A 16,458-nucleotide genomic window follows, 5' to 3' on the forward strand; every position below is an offset into this window, starting at 1 on the left:
CATGTCAACCTCATGTCGATAGCATTAGAGGTTATGTCACAGTGGTATACATGGAAACAGATACATATTATACATACAGCAATACCATATCTTTGTTCCGTAGAATCGCATGTTTGAATGGGAGGCGAAAAAGTTATTGCGGCCGTAATACATCGAATCAGATCCGTCGGGTAATTCAGTGGCCACAAAAGGTACATGTCACACTGGATGATCAAGCAAGCTGTACGATCAGAACGCCTGCATTTTGTGGATCCACTTCAACAGGAAGATTGAGCCTTTGACAAATAGTTTAGGTAATAGGCAGAGAAGGACCCACAAACCATACGTACTGTTTCATCAAGTCCTCTAGGGCAGGTTTGATTTTAGCGACGTTGCCATTGGAGTGCAGGCCTTTGCCTGCATTCTTGATGTATGAGTTCTGTACCGTAGTCAAAGTTCAATATATCACGTACCAACAATGAGGCGGATCTGTGAATCCCCCCGCTGTCGAGCCTCCTTGATAGCTTTATCCGAGTATGTTATGGCTTCCTTGACGTACAGTCCGTGCAGATCTAATTCGCCCGGCTCGCGGTCCTGTTTGCATTATAGAAGTATCAGAGTCAAGGCCGAGCTCAATGATCACTAGCATGTGACGAACCGAATTGTTCTCTGTGCGATACCAATGTCAAGCCAGACCGACACAAAGTGACTGAGCATGCCATACCTCGGAATATCCATGCACTAGCCTCCGCGTTCAATGCTTCCATGGTACGTTCGTGTTTTTTGCCCTTCTCTGAGAGTTCCTTAGCTAGCGCACCCTCACGACGAGAATACGCATCGTGGCTTTGTTGGAAGCATTTAGCCATAGCGTCTCCTTCTTGGTTTGCTTTGGCGCGCAGAGACGTGTAGTGTTCATTCTGTTGATTGGCTTGGTTTCGGTCCTACAAACCAACCGTTAAGTGAACTTTACGATATGCGAACTACTCGCAGCCTACTGGGCTTACTTGGTATCTTAAACGATCCTGTTGGGGAGTAGGCCAAGCGCCTGGAAGAGGAGATAGTGGCTCCTGTGGTCGCGGTGGTCTCTGTGCACCAGTAGGCTTTTCACTTTCTGGCTGAGACGACTCTCCACAAAGTGCTTTGACGATGGAGAAAAGAAAGTCGAGTAATCCCATGATATAGCTAGTAATTGAAATGAAGAAGAATATGATAAGCCCAGCCTGAGCATGTCAACTCGACCTTCCATAATAAGCTTCTGGCGCCTCAAAGACATTCAACCAATAGTCCGTCTTCTCCGATCATAGTATGTGACAGGTTAGCAATACCAGCGTACATTTGAACAGCCAGAAAGCAGTCATTTGATTGCATACAGTAATGGAGAAACAATTTAGTCCTATATAATGCCCACTCCTACCACATAAAGTTGGTCCACATTCCCTTGACCGTCCACCTAAATCTCTACACCGACGAGGATGTACGTAGGATCAACCTGGAATGGTGGTTTAGTAACAACGCTTCCCCCAACGTACATGAGTGAATGTAACAGTTCGCTCAGACCGTGGGAAACCTTGTTGAATGCGATGATCAAAGCTGAGCACTGGAGTTGTTCGTCGGCCAAATCGAGGAGAGCCACAATGCTACGGTGGTCATGTAAGCACCGACATTAGATTCTAAAAAGCAACGCACCTTTCGCGAAGAGATACTGCTTGAGCGTTCTTGCCATCGACGTAAAGTGTTTTGGTCTTTCCAGGGAGTTCGAGCACCACACCATCGAAAGAAGCACCCATATTTGGGGCGGCAACGACAACGCTCTTAGCAAAAGGCAAAAGGCTCAATCCATCACGAGGAAAGATGGCCAAAAGAAGATCCAAAGCATCTTTAGAATGCTTGGTAAGTATACCAGTGGCACAGCTATCTTCATCGTCATCTGGTGTCAAAGGCGGGGTGGCAATGTCGTAGGGCGAATCCGTTCTGATAGGAATGTCACGAGGCGGAACCGTAGATGAATAGGACGAGTACGATGGGTGCATAAGTGAAACATTGGATGTGTTGGGAGACGATGAGTAATTTGAGAAAGAAGAAATTGAAGACGCCGGACTGCCTGTCACACAGTCTGACGACCCTCTGTCGGGAGGGCATTTAGCGTTAGGGACGTCAAACGCGCCACTGGAAAAGTCTCAGTGTTTGACATCAATGATGACATGGATAACTTACCCCGGGTCCACCAGAGAAGGTAGTAGAGTAGTAGTACACGTCGTCGGTGCCCTGCATGTGGCAGACGGCAAGTACACTAGGAGTAATGTCAGCAGAGAAAGCCCCATCCCCAACGGCTTGACAGCCGTTGCTGGATACCACAATCAGCTCAAAGTCAAACACGAAAGAGGGTGAAGAGCATACGCGGGGCAAATACTAAATTGCTGTTTCAAAAAATTGGACATGGATGGATTCGACATGTTCTGCCAACTTGACTGGGGTTAGAAAACTATTACGTAGGTGAGAAGTAACGCTAAAAAGTCAGGTTTGACTAGAGACTCAAGGAAAGAAATGAGTACTTACAGCAGGTAGCGTTTGGAATTTGTAAGAGTTGCGTGGGATGAATTCACCTACGGTGCTTGTATTTATCATCAGCACCGCTTTGCCACTCCACAACCCCCCCGGTCACTTAGTACTTATCTCGCAGGTTGTAAGCACCTGGCCTGGGATGCATTTCACTGATTAAGCCATCTCGACAAAATTGGAGTACGAAGATCATATTCTCGAGCTAGAATTGTGTGATGAGAACGTGTTGCACTTGCACAGTGTAAATCAAACGTGTCAGGGGGGGTCATATTACCGCTTCAGGGCAGGGCTTTTGCGGCTGCATTGCAGGATACACAGCGGTGACACTACCATCGACAGCGAGCCCAACACCGCCGAACCTTCGAGATGTGAGTTCAATCCCATTCCCTTGCACGCGGCTGAGTATCCAGATGGTTCTGCATGGCGGACGTCAAATAATCGTATTTTGGATGGATGCATCGATACACTATCAGATGTACCTCTCCTGGTCTCGTGCTACCTCTCTTGGCTTCGTTCGTTTCTTAGTGACTTCAAGTACTAACTATCATCTGCACAGTAAAATTCCGGCAAATACATAATGGCTGACGCAGCACGCGGACGTGGTGGATTTGGACGTGGAAGAGGCGACAGAGGCAGAGGACGTCGCGGTCCCCGCAGAGGAGGCCGCAAGGATGAGGAAAAGGAGTGGTCTGTATTCCTCCATTTTCTCCTTGCGCTCGGCCTATAACATATGGTCTCGCAGGGCTCCCGTTACTAAACTCGGCCGTCTGGTGAAAGACGGTAAAATCAAATCCATGGAAGAGATCTACCTCTTTTCCCTCCCCGTTAAGGAATACCAAATCGTCGACTTTTTCCTGCCCAAACTCAAGGATGAGGTTATGAAGATCATGCCCGTGCAGAAGCAGACCCGTGCCGGTCAGCGTACCCGCTTCAAGGCCTTTGTTGCCATCGGTGACTCTGACGGACATGTCGGATTGGGTGTGAAGTGCGCGAAAGAAGTTGCAACTGCCATCCGGGGCGCTATCATCCTCGCTAAACTCTCTGTCATTCCCGTGCGAAGAGGTTACTGGGGTGCAGCCCTTGGTGAGCCTCACACTGTGCCATCAAAGGTCAGCGGAAAGGTCGGCTCCGTTATGTGCCGACTGATCCCTGCTCCTCGTGGTACTGGTATTGTTGCTGCTCCTGCATCAAAGCGTCTGCTTCAGCTTGCTGGTGTTGAGGATTGCTACACGCAGTCGAAGGGCTCGACTGCAACAATGGGTAATTTCTTGAAGGCCACATTTGCTGCTGTATGTGTATTCGAACTTTTTCATTGTGTTTCGCTTACATCTATTCTAGATTACGAAAACTTACGCGTTCCTTACTCCTGACCTATGGCGCGAGATTCCTGTATCAAAAGTGCCTTATGACGAGCACAGTGCTCACCTACAGCTTACAGCTGGCAAGAAGGCGTACTAGTTGTAGGTCTGGCACGGTTTCTATCATGTATTCCTGAAAAATCATATGCCCATGCATGTTTTCCATAAACACCGCCGATGATAATCTCATTGCGAGGTTCGGCTATTGGCTGCTTATGTAATTCAAAATTGTACCAAAAAAAAAACCTGAACAGAATTTTGTGACCGACCTCAAGGGCCTTGCCACGATTGAGCATCATCTGGGTTTGTGCTTCGGGATGGCTGAGGCAACCTGCTTGATCATCTGTTCTATTTCATCAGGTCCAACTTGCAGCAGCTGGCCACAGGAGACATTATTCATGCAGGCCCGAAGTACTGTTGCCAGCATTACCGATCGATCACCGATCATCAAAGGCAATTCCGAGTCCTCGTCCCATGATTCACGCAACGAGCAGCTTAGCATTGCAGGACTGTCCATGCACATGCCCAGTTTCAGCTACAGAATGACATTTATGTAAACAGGCTCAGTGACCGAGTGCGAGTATCGCATCATGACCACGACTATCCAATTTTGTATTTGCTCCTCAACGGTCATCCTTCCCGAGCCAGTACAGCGCAGCACTAGGGGTGATAATATTTTTTTTACTTATCGGAGCACAGTGACTCGGTGCTCTGCCTCCGAGTAACAATAGGCAGGCTTTCCGAACCATCGCGCGGGCACGGCGGGACCAGTAGAGAAAGATTTAATATAAAGCGTGTCCCAACGGTGCCGCCAGTCTCCTTTGTCCTTGCACTCGTCTCATTGGATTGAAGACGAGGCTGCATTGCTTGACGGCACGGCATTTAATTGAATTCCAATCACCCCTGCAATTCGGTGCGCCAACAAAACTGATTCGTTTCAAAGGCCACAAGTTCATGTCCTCCTGCAGTGCACACGATACAAGTTTCTGTTGCAGCCTAACATATTTCTATCGTAGTCTAGTCCGTTCGTACGTTCTGTTGACTATGTGAGTGTTCCCAATTGCTAGCATTGGGATCTTTCCTGATGATGATGATGATTAAAGTTGAACACCTCTACTCTATCATCAACGCTTCTCGTCTGGCATGTCGCCGACTAATCTTGTTATTCAATCAATGCAGGGACAACCCTGCTCCAGACCGTCCCGGCGAGTTTTACGTTCGCATTCCTATGATCAACCTCCAAACAGCGACAATATTGTGTCACGGCGCCAAGGCTCTTCATCCTTCCCCATCCACGCCCGCTTACCCTCAGATGCATCACATACATCGTGGTCGTCTGACCACCCTGTCTCCTCGGTACCGACTCTCTCTCCCACATCGACTTACAGGTTCGTGTATTCCAGATGGGGTTGTATTCAACACTAAAAATCGCTTTGTATATTTGCAGCACATTGTCTTGGTCTGTAAGTTCTCGCACCCAAGAACAACTATCACCCATAACCCCCGAACTCTTTTACTCACCGTCGACCACTATCGCATCTCCTGAGGTGACACCTATTACCGCATTCCTTTCCGAATTCTATGAACCAGATTCAAAATCGGGCAGTGGCACTCGCGCGCTGGTCCGTTTATCTCGAGGCGATCCTCGACGACTGGATCTTTTCGGAGAGAGAGACAGGAAGGGTATGAAAAACACAATACTCACGGAATCTCCAATCAGTTACCTGGCTGATGGGGCTAATCCGCCTCTTCCCGACGAAATACACCTGACAGAGACTCCAACACCAATACCATTGACCGCGGCAAGCTGTGCGCCATCAAAGCATGGTCACAGTTCAGGGCATGAACTCGACGTTCGCAAGTCTCGTCGTTTTTGCCGGGACTTTGGAGAGCCTGTCCCATCAAAGGACCCTATCTATGACGATTTTCCCACGTATCTTGCAAAGGACTTGCCGACAACACCTTTGTCTTCCTCTCCCCCATCTCCGCTGAGTCATGACATCCTACCCCCACCTTCACGTTCAGAGGTCTGTAACCTTTTCTCTGAGGACGAAACTACTGCCGTTAGGGAATTTTTGAGGATATGGGGTTCAAACAAGAGGGTGAAGAAGTCTTCATCGAAGCTGCAGATGATTGAAGATGAAGCCCCAGGTACTCAGAGCGATGATGATTATTCATGGGAGGCTGCAGAAGTTGAGGACGATGTTGGAGATTCCGCGTCCTGCAGCATGCTTCTTCACGAAGTTAGCGAGATGGTGGGCATCCCGCTTGAAGCGTCAACGGTGGAAGGCCAGTCCTCGATCGCATCCACACCTCCAGGGCTTGATACACTGGGTCGATTGATCCACGATAGTCATGAAAGTTCACAGATCCTGGGTCTACGTTCGTCTTATCAGTCTGTCCCCCCAGACGGTGCCAACGTGTGCGACAGGACTTCGACAGGTTCCTGTCACCGTGTGGATCGACCCCTTGACATCGCACCTCGACATTCAGTAACCTCCGGTTTAGTCCCGGACAGCAATCCTTCCATTCGTGAATATGCGGTAGCTGCCAAGCCGATGGATGTACCTGTCATCGTAGCGCTTACCTCGAATGAAGCCTATTCGGCGGATTCCTGCGACGACTTGGTTCCGGACCGACAACTAAGCCCTCGCAAGTCCAGGTCTACCGATAGCAACCTAAGGCGCCGCGGACAGATCTTCAACGTGGAGAAACAAGTCATGCATGCTGTGCCTAGTGGCGTGGTTGATTTATGCACTTCCTATATACCTACGAGAGATCCGCCGCCGCTTCCACCTCTACCACCTCCCTCCGAATCTGTGAGACCTGTTTCGGCACTCGACAGGTTTGAGGCTAGCTTGTCAAGGCTCAAGGCGCACAATTCGCAGTCGCGGAAGTCCAGTAAAGCTAATGCGCCTTCAGAAACCCGAAGACCATCTCCATTCACTACCTCACGAGAGCGCAAGCACCACTCCAGCGTCGCCGCTCGTCTTACGGACCCTCGTTCTGGACACGGACGTCACTTCTCGAGCCCCATGGCCGATGTGACAGAGCATCGGAACCATCGTAAGCCGCTTCGGGTTGACACCGGTCCCATCAATGCGCGCCTGAAGGAGCGCGATGCAAAGCTATATCCGTACCCGGAGAACCCAGAGTCGACTATAAGATCATTCATGGAGATGGATGTGGTACCGCCCCCGCCTCCCCCTCGTCGGACATCGAGACTGGGGAGAGTTGCTGCCAGATTGAGCCGGGGTATAACGAATTGGGGAAGGAATATTGGATCTAGGGGCAAGGAATCTTCATAGGGCTCGGTGTGTACTGATTTGCAGCCATTGTGCGTGTGTGTTCTTTCGATTTGTCCTACAACTTTTACATTGTATCGCAAGATCTGGTAGCTATGTATCTAATATTTGTATTTAGCTTTGTAACGTCCCCGATATCCTAATACGTGACACGAATTGATCCGATTACCTGCCGAAATTCCGAATAATATTTCCGTGTCTTCGCTCTCGAAGTTCCTCATTGTTCTCCTCACCAACGCCCCACCCCGATTCTCCTCCTACTAGTGGTTCATGCGTACCCTGCACTAGTACCATGTCATCAGCTTTCTCGGATGGTCGATGTTAGCGCTCCTACGGTATGTCACCGTGGTCAGCGACGATCCTGCGTAATTTTTCTATTCCCAAAGACCATTATTTCACATCCCTTCATAATTTGCCCGCGTTAGAGGCGGCTCGCCAACATCCTTCAACCTTGTCCCGAAGAAGCGTACCCGTCATGATTTTATCGAATTCCTTCTGTTGCAATTCTGTCGTTTACGCGTACGTACTACGCGCCGAGTTAAGTGCTGTACCTCACGAGGCTTTGTTTGCTCGGTATCTCCCTTTTATCAAATGTCCGTTACCCTCTGTATCCCATCTGTGCATCATCTCGGGTTACATTGAAATGACGTATGGAGAGGTTCTGCGCCGACCGTATAATGACTTCCTTGCTGACCCAGATCCTATGAACCATGACCCAGACGAGACCATGAGCCAGTCCGACCGGCTCTCGAGTGTACAGACGGGATTGAGGTTTGTGAGGCGCTGCCACTGATCGGGGCTTCCGAGGCACCCACTCAATAATATTGGATGTATGCATCTTAAGTTATCTATTAATCCCATCCTCGAGTAGCTAGATGCTGAACGTTCATGTCCATCACTATGGACTATATGTGGACTGATGCTCATTGCGACTGAGCCAAGTCCTTCACCGTCTTCAGGTGAATCTCTTAATTCGTTCCCCTCATTATACACTAACGGGGTACTAGAAGCTAAGGGGACATTCAATGCCTCCCCAACAGGGCCAACAGCCACAAGACTCATCAGAACCAGACTCATCAGTTGGACCGCTGGAAGGAGGCTCGGCGCGAACGCTTTCACTCTGTTCTACACTGGTGACAAGAGTGTCATCCTAAGTCCAGGCACTCGTGGCTCTAAGTTCAAGAGCACCAGCGTCTACGCTCTCCACACTCGCGGGAAGTGAGGCAAGAGGAGACAGGTTGTCTGGTGCGCTGGCAGACATTTATGACGGAATATTTGGAATGTGCAGGAAACTAATAGAATAAAGGACGAGATGACACAATGATACCTTGACAGTAGTCAAGGTGCTGCACTGTTGTATGTATATAAATGCAGTTGGTCCCGCTCTCTAACCTACTGCAACAATGAGCTCTGTTGAATACCACTATCCTGTGATCGGCCGCAAGGGCACTGGAGGCATATTTGATCGCCTACCCATCCAGACGCTGGAGAAAGACCATCCCTACCAATTTGCATTGTTCATTCTTGCTTTCAATGCGATCCAGCAGCGGTCCGATGCTCCCCACGTCGTCAAAGAGCCTGCAGCTACCTTCATGGAAATTGCATCAATTCACGGCAAGCCCTTGTGTGACAGGTTATTGCAAGTAAGTCGACATACATCCTCTCGCTCTGTTGATTTAAAACCTTTCTTCAGCCATGGTGCCGTTGTTTTTCCTACCTGGCATCGCTCATATGTTATGCTTATCGAGGTATGTCCAATAAATACGGTCGTGCTTGACGCGCTGTTCAATTCCGTTTTATTGGGTCACAGCAATCGATCGAAAACGTCGCTGAACAATTGGCCCACGTCAATGAAGCTGATACTAACCCGGATGAAAATGGAGTATGGATCAAAGCTGCCAAAGAATTGCGTTTTCCGTGTGTGGTAAGTCATTCCCGACACCGATACAGACATTTACACTACATGCAGATACTGGGACTGGGCCGGTAAGGATGTACCAGAGAATGGCCTTCCTCCTGTTCTGTACGAAGAAAAAGTCGAAATCATGGCTACTGGAGGTAAAAAACAAATTGTCGATAATCCGCTCTCATTTTTCTCGTATGTCGGCGGAATCCCAGCCGACTTTAGCGACGAGAAGGATGACCTGGTAATGTTACCTTTCCCTTTCCGGGTCACCAAACTTGTTCAAATGTTGTCTGTAGACAGGACAAGTAGCGTATTTCTCCAAGTGGCGAAGGACATACCGCTACGCTTATAGTACCCCGGACCCTGAAGGCACCCACATATACTTGTTGCAAAAGTCAGTATCTATGGAACATGTCGCGCGAGGCCGGTGCTGATTTTTCATTTGTAAGGATGTTCAAAGCCGGAGCAAAAAATCTGAGACTCAGAGTCGCTCATCTCTTTACGTTCAACGATGACGAAAATTCCGCGATAGCGTACGTCTTATTTTCCGCCGGCATATGTATGTATTGACGAATATACTGAAAGCTGGGACGAGTTTTCTAATCATACCGCGGAATCGAAGAGAGATACAGACTTCGTCAACCGTGGGTCGCTTGAAGGCGTGCACGACACTGTTCATTTATTGCTTGTGGGTGGAATACATTGGTTCCAACTTTGGCTCGTGCTTACTCCAGCGATGAGTTAGGGTAGGAATGGACAGATGGTTAGCTGTTTGCGTGCAAGTAAGGTTCGTTGATCTAAATTAACTAAATTTGCAGAGTCACCCAGACTACGTGAGCAATTCCTTCTGACCTCTGCAATGATTTTGGCGCTCATCTTCACATAGGCCGGTTTCGATCCGATCTTTTTCCGTGCGTGAACAGGTACAAATTACCCGTCTGCATTACTTACGTGGTTTGCTTCAGTTCTCCACTCGAATGTGGACAGACTGTGTATGTATGATTTTGTCCAAGGGCGTTGTCTTGTTATTGAATCCCCCAAGTGGCTCTGTGGGAGTGGTGTTACACCGAATACTGGATGGGAAGCGGATATGAAGACGATGGGGGACAATACCCTTGGACACAGGTATGGGCTGGATGATGTTTTCGTACAGATACTCAATAGTTGTCTCCTAGGTGCGTGGCACATACGCGCAGGTTTACAACGAATAGCTCCTTCCAGACGGACCACCCCAACCGTTCCGAACAGAACAAGGAAACTACTGGACCTCTTCTCAGGCCCGATTTTTGCATGAACAAAGCTACCCCAAGTGTGCGTGGCAATCTTATTGATTGAATCACATAAGTTTACTTTGAATAGATTATTCGTTTCCCGAGTTTGAAGGAATTAAGGTCGATCAGACTGCCATGACATCCCAAGAGCGTGCCTTGGCGCGCAAAAGGATGCAAGCCTACTACGATTTTGATCCGCAGATCAAGGTGACACAAGTGGCCTCGCATACTTGGAAGCACTTACCTGTTCCAAACAAGGAAAATACTGCTGTGCCAAATGATCATACCGTCATCCCTCACTACCGCACATTTATTGTGCATGTGAAACTTCTGGAGCATGCATACAACCACTCCTACTCATTCCAGCTCTACCACAGAGGGAATGCTCATTCGACACAGCTTGTAGGTACTGTCGCGCGTCCAGACCATTCTCCTTGTAAAGCGTGTGCCACGTGTCGTGAGGTAGGATCCGTAGTTCGCGGAATGATTCCCATCCCTCCCGAACTGACCGAGAGTATCATCAAATCAAACGGAGGCACAGAATCAGGGACTTGACCCTCGCTCACATCAAGGGGGAGTTCGTTGGAAGGCTTGTGGATGCTGCTGGCTTAGAGCTTGCCGTGGCTGAGGGAGGGCTGCAGGCGACCCAGGTACCACGACACTGTACCACTTCTCGGACAGTCACTCCCGTAGAAATTTCTCTGGTGTCGGCTGCTGTTGCTGAGCACGTGGAGGACAAAGATCGTCCTGTTTACCTGTGTGACTGGCAGCACCATGGCGACATCTTTAATGTAAACGTATCGTTCTTCATTTTGGTAATTCGCTGAATAAGATTTTTGATAGGGTGGATGGTTAGCGACTCACAAGGATTCGGTGCACTGATGCCGCGCGCTTGGCTTGCCATGAAATACTTGATTACAATTTACCACAACGTCAAAGTATTTTATCCCTGTATGATATCTAGTGATACATGTCATATGACCCCGCCCGTTTTCTTTGTCTTTGGATGGGCTGCGAAAAATGAAGTCAAGGACGAGGCGAATGGAAGACGGAGCTGGTGTCCATGAATGCCGGCGGAGGAAGCGGAGGAGATGTCAGTCTGGGATGAACAAAAAGCTTGAACATTAGAACTGTCCCTACTGATAGCACTCTCCCCTTGGATATATATTACTCATCTGTTTGCGATCAACCCCTCAAACAGCAAACTTCCGCAATTGCACTGGACTATAACTTTGCCTCCTTACTCGCTGAATCCTCTTTCCATATAGTGCACAACATTATTCCAAAAAGCACATCCCCCCTGGACTCGGGTGCTCCCATAATTGAAGAAGCACAATCAAACTATGCAGACTGATAGTCGCAAGAACGTCGTCGAGCCACTACTAGTGGAGCCACTGCATGTTCTTACGGGTCTGTTGGGTTCGGGGAGTTCGTAGGTCAGGGTTGGCTAGACGAGCGTGCATGGTTGTGGTCACGCGGGAAACACTTGGTTGCAGACCGACGGGGGTGGGGGTGAACTCAGGGACGAGGCCCTGACAAGCAAATGCCACTGGAGACTTGGAGTGGGTGAGAGCGGAGAGGGTTGGCTGTTTGCTGTCAAGTGTGTCATGTCGCTACTACCTGTGTGAATCCGGAGGTCGCACCGCGAGATTACGTGGTATTGAATGTACTTATCTGTCACAGCCATACATATCTAAAGATTGGCTATATAGTAGATGACATAATTAAGGTTTCGTTGCCAGCTGCGAGCAACTTACTCATAAGTATCTCGGTTGGAAACGAATCGTTCAACAGACAGTACTCTTGGATGGTACAAGTGACCCCACCAACTTTCCCGCCGACCCTCGTCGATCTCAGCAGAAATGCATCTGTCATATCATCATCCTCCGAAACTGACATCCCATCTGAATCACAAAAGTCTTCCCGCCCACGACCAGCACGCACTTTCTCTTCCCCGCGTTCCCAAAGCCCACAGTCCAGAACTGCTACTCCCTCCAAACCACCAACTTATCTCACTCGTGAACTCGGAGTATCCAGCCGTCAAGAACCTCCACAACCCCAACAGCAGACCAAGGAGAGGAGCAAGAGCAGGAAGAGATCACGAGAGGCAAGTAGGGCGAGGAGTGCAAATGGCAGACTGGGGGCCCAAGAATTTTCTTTTGGAGACACCCTTGGAGAAGGATCTTACTCGACAGTGTGTCCATCCCTTATTACCCGCACCCCTTACTCATGTCAACTCAGGTAATGCGTGCACGATATATCCGAACTGGTCAGGAATATGCTATCAAGATCCTTGACAAGAATCATCTCATTCGAAAGGACAAGATGCTGGTTGCCCTCGCAGAGAAGAATGTCCTCGTCAAACTGGGTGCCGGTCACCCAGGTATCATACACCTACACTGGACCTTTCAGGACGAGTGGAGCCTATGTCAGTACCACCTTCTTCTCTATATGCTGTGCGTGTGCATCCGATCCCGGTTATTGGCCGGCTATTCCTCTTCGGCAGATAGTGCTTCACACTGCCACGCCTGCTTTAGTGATCGGGTGCATGGAACATGCATTTATCCGCTTTTATCGTGAATCCCCTTCGTTAATGTCCTACCAGTCTTCGTCCTTGACTTGGCGTCCAATGGGGAGATGCAATCTCGCATATCACGCCTCGGCTCCCTAAGCCTCACCTCTTCCAGATATTACGCAGCACAGATCGTTGACGCACTGGAGTATATGCACGGGAAAGACGTCATTCATAGGTGCGTTACTCCATCACCTTTCCCGGAGGTTCTCTCCACCTCACCTAAAAAAGGGTACATGTACTAAATTGCTGACGTCACTTTCAGAGACCTCAAACCCGAGAACCTCCTTCTAGATGACCAGTTTCGAATAAAGATTACTGATTTTGGTACCGGAAAGATATTAGAGAACGGAGGTTAGCTAATTTCTTCCGTGTATACGCGTTTCTCACAAGTCCCGAAGCGGACAGAGCCAAAACATTTGTGGGCACTGCGCAATACGTCGCGCCAGAGTTGCTAGAGAGCAACGAGACAAGTAAGAGGTGCGCTTATCCTTCAAAACACATGCATATATCGAGTGTCGTTACATTTATATTTTCTCTTTCTTCGTTCCTGGCATCAGGAACCCTTGTGTCCGATGTTTCAAACACAACTCATCAAGGTACTGATATCTCTTACAGCTCGGATCTCTGGGCATTTGGCTGTATAATATATCAAATGATCTCTGGCCGATTCGCATTCCAAGGCCTCAGCGAATACCTCACCTGGCAAAAGATCAAGTCTCTCGACTACACCTTCCCAGACGGGTTTGACGAAGACGCCAAAGACCTCATACGGCGTCTCTTCGTACACGATCCGACACAACGGCTCGGCGCCGGCGGTCCAGACTCTGCTCACTCATACGCGGCACTTCGGGCACATCCATTTTTCGCGTCTGTATCGTGGGAGACGCTGTGGACTGACCCTGCACCTCTTTTGGAGGCGGGGCTTGTGAAGAAGGAGGTACCTGCGACAGATGAGGTGGAGGGGGAAAAGTGGAATGATTTAGGAGAGATGTGGGATCGATTAGTAGGTGGTGATGGTGATGCGGGTAGCAGGAGTGGGGAGGGCGAGGTAAGTGGAGATGGTGTAGGATGGGCAGGGGACAGTGAGGGGACGATGTTGCACTCATTCAAGGCAAGGTATACGGAAGAGGGCCCGATGGGAGAAAATCCGGATTATCTTGTATGGCAATCAAGGACAAGTGAGGGGAGGATGATGCCGGGGCTGGAAGAAGATCTGGAAGAGACGCAGACGGTCGTTGACGAGCACGAGCACAACACTGCATTACCGGAAATACAGACCTCTCCACTAACAACGCAGGATGGAGCGGAACCCTTGTCACCAACAGAAGTTTCTCCTGTCCCTACTGAGATCATTCCTCCAATTATATCCGTCCAAGTCCGCGGAGTGAACGGAACTGGCTCAGGCTCTAGCTCTTCTGACGGGAGCCCCATCGTTGGTAGGGTGGCAGCAGATCTCGCCATCAAGATGAGGATTGGCTCAGCTACCGAGGCAAAGCTGGAGCCAAGCCTATCGCGCGGACGGAATCGTGCGCAGACTCCGGTACAGGGTAACGGGCCATGTTCGAATGCAGATTGGTGCGTCATTGATGTACTCAAGTTAGAGACTCCTAATAAACCTTTTCTTTTCTTGCCCTTTGCCGTCATAGGTCAAGCCTTCTCTTACCGTACGAATGCGTCCTATTCCATACGCGCGTCGAGGCTCGGTCACCGAAGCGTCGTGGTAGTAAACTACGTCTGCCGATTAGCGCGAGCCTCACGAAGACGAAGACGCGGCAGCTGGTGCTTACGAATATGCGGCTGCTATGCGTGAAACAGAAGGGGGGTGGTCAAGTGAGCTTGAAGAGTGAGGTCGGGTTGGGTACAGGAGATAAGGGCAAGGAGCGCGAGAAGCCGAGGGAAGGAAAGGAGAAAGAGCGGGATGCAAGTAAGGACTGCAGAAATGTGATCGAGAGTGCAGAGCCGAAAGGCGAGCGAGAGTTTGTTATTCTGACTGTCAGTCCTTTCACTCCTGTTTTACGTGGTTCACCCTGTTGATCTTCTACACGCTACGCAGTCTAATAGATCACAGACATACGCTGCAGAGACGAGCGCCATGTCTGCGATGTGGGTGGAGAAGATCAACGAGGCTCTCGTTCGGGGAAATGCGCATCTCCAGACACGGACTCAGGCATGGAGACTGGAATCAAGATGATATTCAAATGTAATGCACCGCATCTGTGAGCTTGACGACTCGGGGTTGTTATGCTTTCCTTCTTGACCTCAGGGACAAATTCGCGCGCGACTCGGGGTAACGATTTATGTAGTAATTGGTATTGGTATTGGTATGCGCGTGCGCGCATGTACAATTTGTATTACTTACTCGGATTGGAATTGAGTTATCGGTATTTTTGTGCAGCAGTTACTAGGGGAGCTCAGAGTCAGTTACATCCCAGTGAAAATCGGATAGATGCCTTCGCACCGAGTCGCACGCGGGAGATCGACGGAAATCGACGGAATCAGAAAATGGGCTACACGCCGGTACTAGTATACCCGTTCGCGCCAGCTCCTCTATCCAGGACTGTCCTATCCCAGTGCCTGGTTGATGTAACGTGCCGCAGGAGTGTTGAAAAAAGTCAAAAATCATCAGCGCGGTCGCTGGCAGCGTGCGAGAGATATGACTCACTACTTGCGAGGGATGATAACCCCGCGCTCCTTCTTCGCGTGGTTGATTGCACAAAGCAAAGCTGTGCGGTGGTCTCTGGATATACAGCGAGGAATACAGGCTCATGTCCATTGAACCTATTACACGGAATGGTGATGGTGGGGTGAAAGCAGTTTATGAGCCTGAAAATGGTGTAATCAACTTACCGGTCAAAAAACTCCAGCGCAATCATTCATTGCAAAAAAATCTCGTTCTTGCCGCGGATTCACTCAAGTGGCCAATCTCAAGGTGGAAGTAACAAGCCATTCTCGGGGTCACCATCTGGTCAGTGTTTCAGTTTGTTTCCAAAAGGCAGCTCTGGGGGTGAGTTTCATCAGAGTGACGTTTCGGGACATCAGGTACGACGAGTCCCTTCTCAGGTAGTAGCGAGCGCAAATCAACTTGAATGATGGCTCCATTTGTAATTTGAGTGAGTGCAGAGGGCTCTGGGAGAATAGAGGAGGGAATGGCAGGGCACGGCTGAGACTCAGAGCTGGGTGGCTGGGACGATGATACAGTCAGTCACAGCATGCAGCGGTAGCAATCCGAGAGAAAGCTGTATTGAGTGGCTGCGCCGCACATATGATGACTGCAGTAGATTCGCACCTGCATCTTCGACGAAATAGTCTTCGACAGAAGGGTTATAACGGCTTTGGTGGAGAGTGGTAGGGGAATGGTGTGGGGATCTGTTGAGGTGAGGATGACCATGAGATGGCCGATCTTGGTAGTAGTGTTATGGTAATTGAGTTGTAACTTGGTTTTGGTCTCGAGTGCAAGATGACGAAAAATAGTGCATCCTGAACTGGTTGCGAGGTGTCGTCTGGG

General features: G+C 49.4%; 6 protein-coding genes across 6 annotated transcripts; 4 read left to right on the top strand and 2 right to left on the bottom strand.

Moving 5' to 3' along the window:
• Positions 1-14: 14 nt before the first annotated feature.
• F5147DRAFT_687045 (DUF1771-domain-containing protein) lies at positions 15-1,182 on the bottom strand. Its single transcript, XM_041436810.1, has 6 exons — positions 984-1,182; positions 704-920; positions 638-648; positions 453-573; positions 330-396; positions 15-275 (listed from the first exon to the last, which is right to left on the bottom strand). The coding sequence occupies exons 1-6, from the start codon at positions 1,152-1,154 to the stop codon at positions 212-214; spliced, it is 651 nt and encodes a 216-aa protein (XP_041294635.1). The 5' UTR covers positions 1,155-1,182; the 3' UTR covers positions 15-211.
• Positions 1,183-1,429: 247 nt separating this feature from the next.
• On the bottom strand, positions 1,430-2,432 carry F5147DRAFT_744941 (ornithine decarboxylase antizyme-domain-containing protein; the record flags this gene model as incomplete). Its single annotated transcript, XM_041439717.1, has 4 exons — positions 1,430-1,616; positions 1,666-2,101; positions 2,190-2,323; positions 2,377-2,432. 4 exons carry the CDS (start codon positions 2,430-2,432, stop codon positions 1,430-1,432), a joined length of 813 nt encoding a protein of 270 aa, XP_041294636.1.
• A 432-nt stretch (positions 2,433-2,864) lies between these two features.
• F5147DRAFT_687053 (ribosomal protein S5, N-terminal domain-containing protein) lies at positions 2,865-4,152 on the top strand. The gene is made up of 3 exons (XM_041436811.1): positions 2,865-3,225; positions 3,281-3,827; positions 3,877-4,152. Exons 1-3 carry the CDS (start codon positions 3,116-3,118, stop codon positions 3,994-3,996), a joined length of 777 nt encoding a protein of 258 aa, XP_041294637.1. The 5' UTR covers positions 2,865-3,115; the 3' UTR covers positions 3,997-4,152.
• A 501-nt stretch (positions 4,153-4,653) lies between these two features.
• Positions 4,654-7,373, top strand: F5147DRAFT_835903 (uncharacterized protein). Its single transcript, XM_041443981.1, has 4 exons — positions 4,654-4,809; positions 4,865-4,942; positions 5,000-5,284; positions 5,344-7,373. The coding sequence occupies exons 3-4, from the start codon at positions 5,040-5,042 to the stop codon at positions 7,202-7,204; spliced, it is 2,106 nt and encodes a 701-aa protein (XP_041294638.1). The 5' UTR covers positions 4,654-4,809; positions 4,865-4,942; positions 5,000-5,039; the 3' UTR covers positions 7,205-7,373.
• Positions 7,374-8,604: 1,231 nt separating this feature from the next.
• Positions 8,605-11,260, top strand: F5147DRAFT_744943 (uncharacterized protein; the record flags this gene model as incomplete). The annotated part of the gene is made up of 15 exons (XM_041439718.1): positions 8,605-8,949; positions 9,012-9,118; positions 9,171-9,348; positions 9,404-9,501; positions 9,557-9,640; positions 9,693-9,795; positions 9,926-9,940; positions 9,994-10,018; positions 10,073-10,099; positions 10,150-10,232; positions 10,283-10,286; positions 10,329-10,418; positions 10,467-10,821; positions 10,920-11,169; positions 11,222-11,260. The coding sequence occupies 15 exons, from the start codon at positions 8,605-8,607 to the stop codon at positions 11,258-11,260; spliced, it is 1,803 nt and encodes a 600-aa protein (XP_041294639.1).
• An 859-nt stretch (positions 11,261-12,119) lies between these two features.
• On the top strand, positions 12,120-15,353 carry F5147DRAFT_687075 (kinase-like protein). Its single transcript, XM_041436812.1, has 7 exons — positions 12,120-12,572; positions 12,620-12,806; positions 12,984-13,128; positions 13,216-13,304; positions 13,352-13,430; positions 13,569-14,528; positions 14,600-15,353. The coding sequence occupies exons 1-7, from the start codon at positions 12,186-12,188 to the stop codon at positions 14,985-14,987; spliced, it is 2,235 nt and encodes a 744-aa protein (XP_041294640.1). The 5' UTR covers positions 12,120-12,185; the 3' UTR covers positions 14,988-15,353.
• Positions 15,354-16,458: the final 1,105 nt, after the last annotated feature.

The sequence above is a fragment of the Suillus discolor genome (assembly GCF_016758755.1).
Source record: "Suillus discolor strain FC423 chromosome Unknown F5147scaffold_18, whole genome shotgun sequence".
NCBI classification, from domain to species: Eukaryota; Fungi; Basidiomycota; class Agaricomycetes; order Boletales; family Suillaceae; genus Suillus; species Suillus discolor.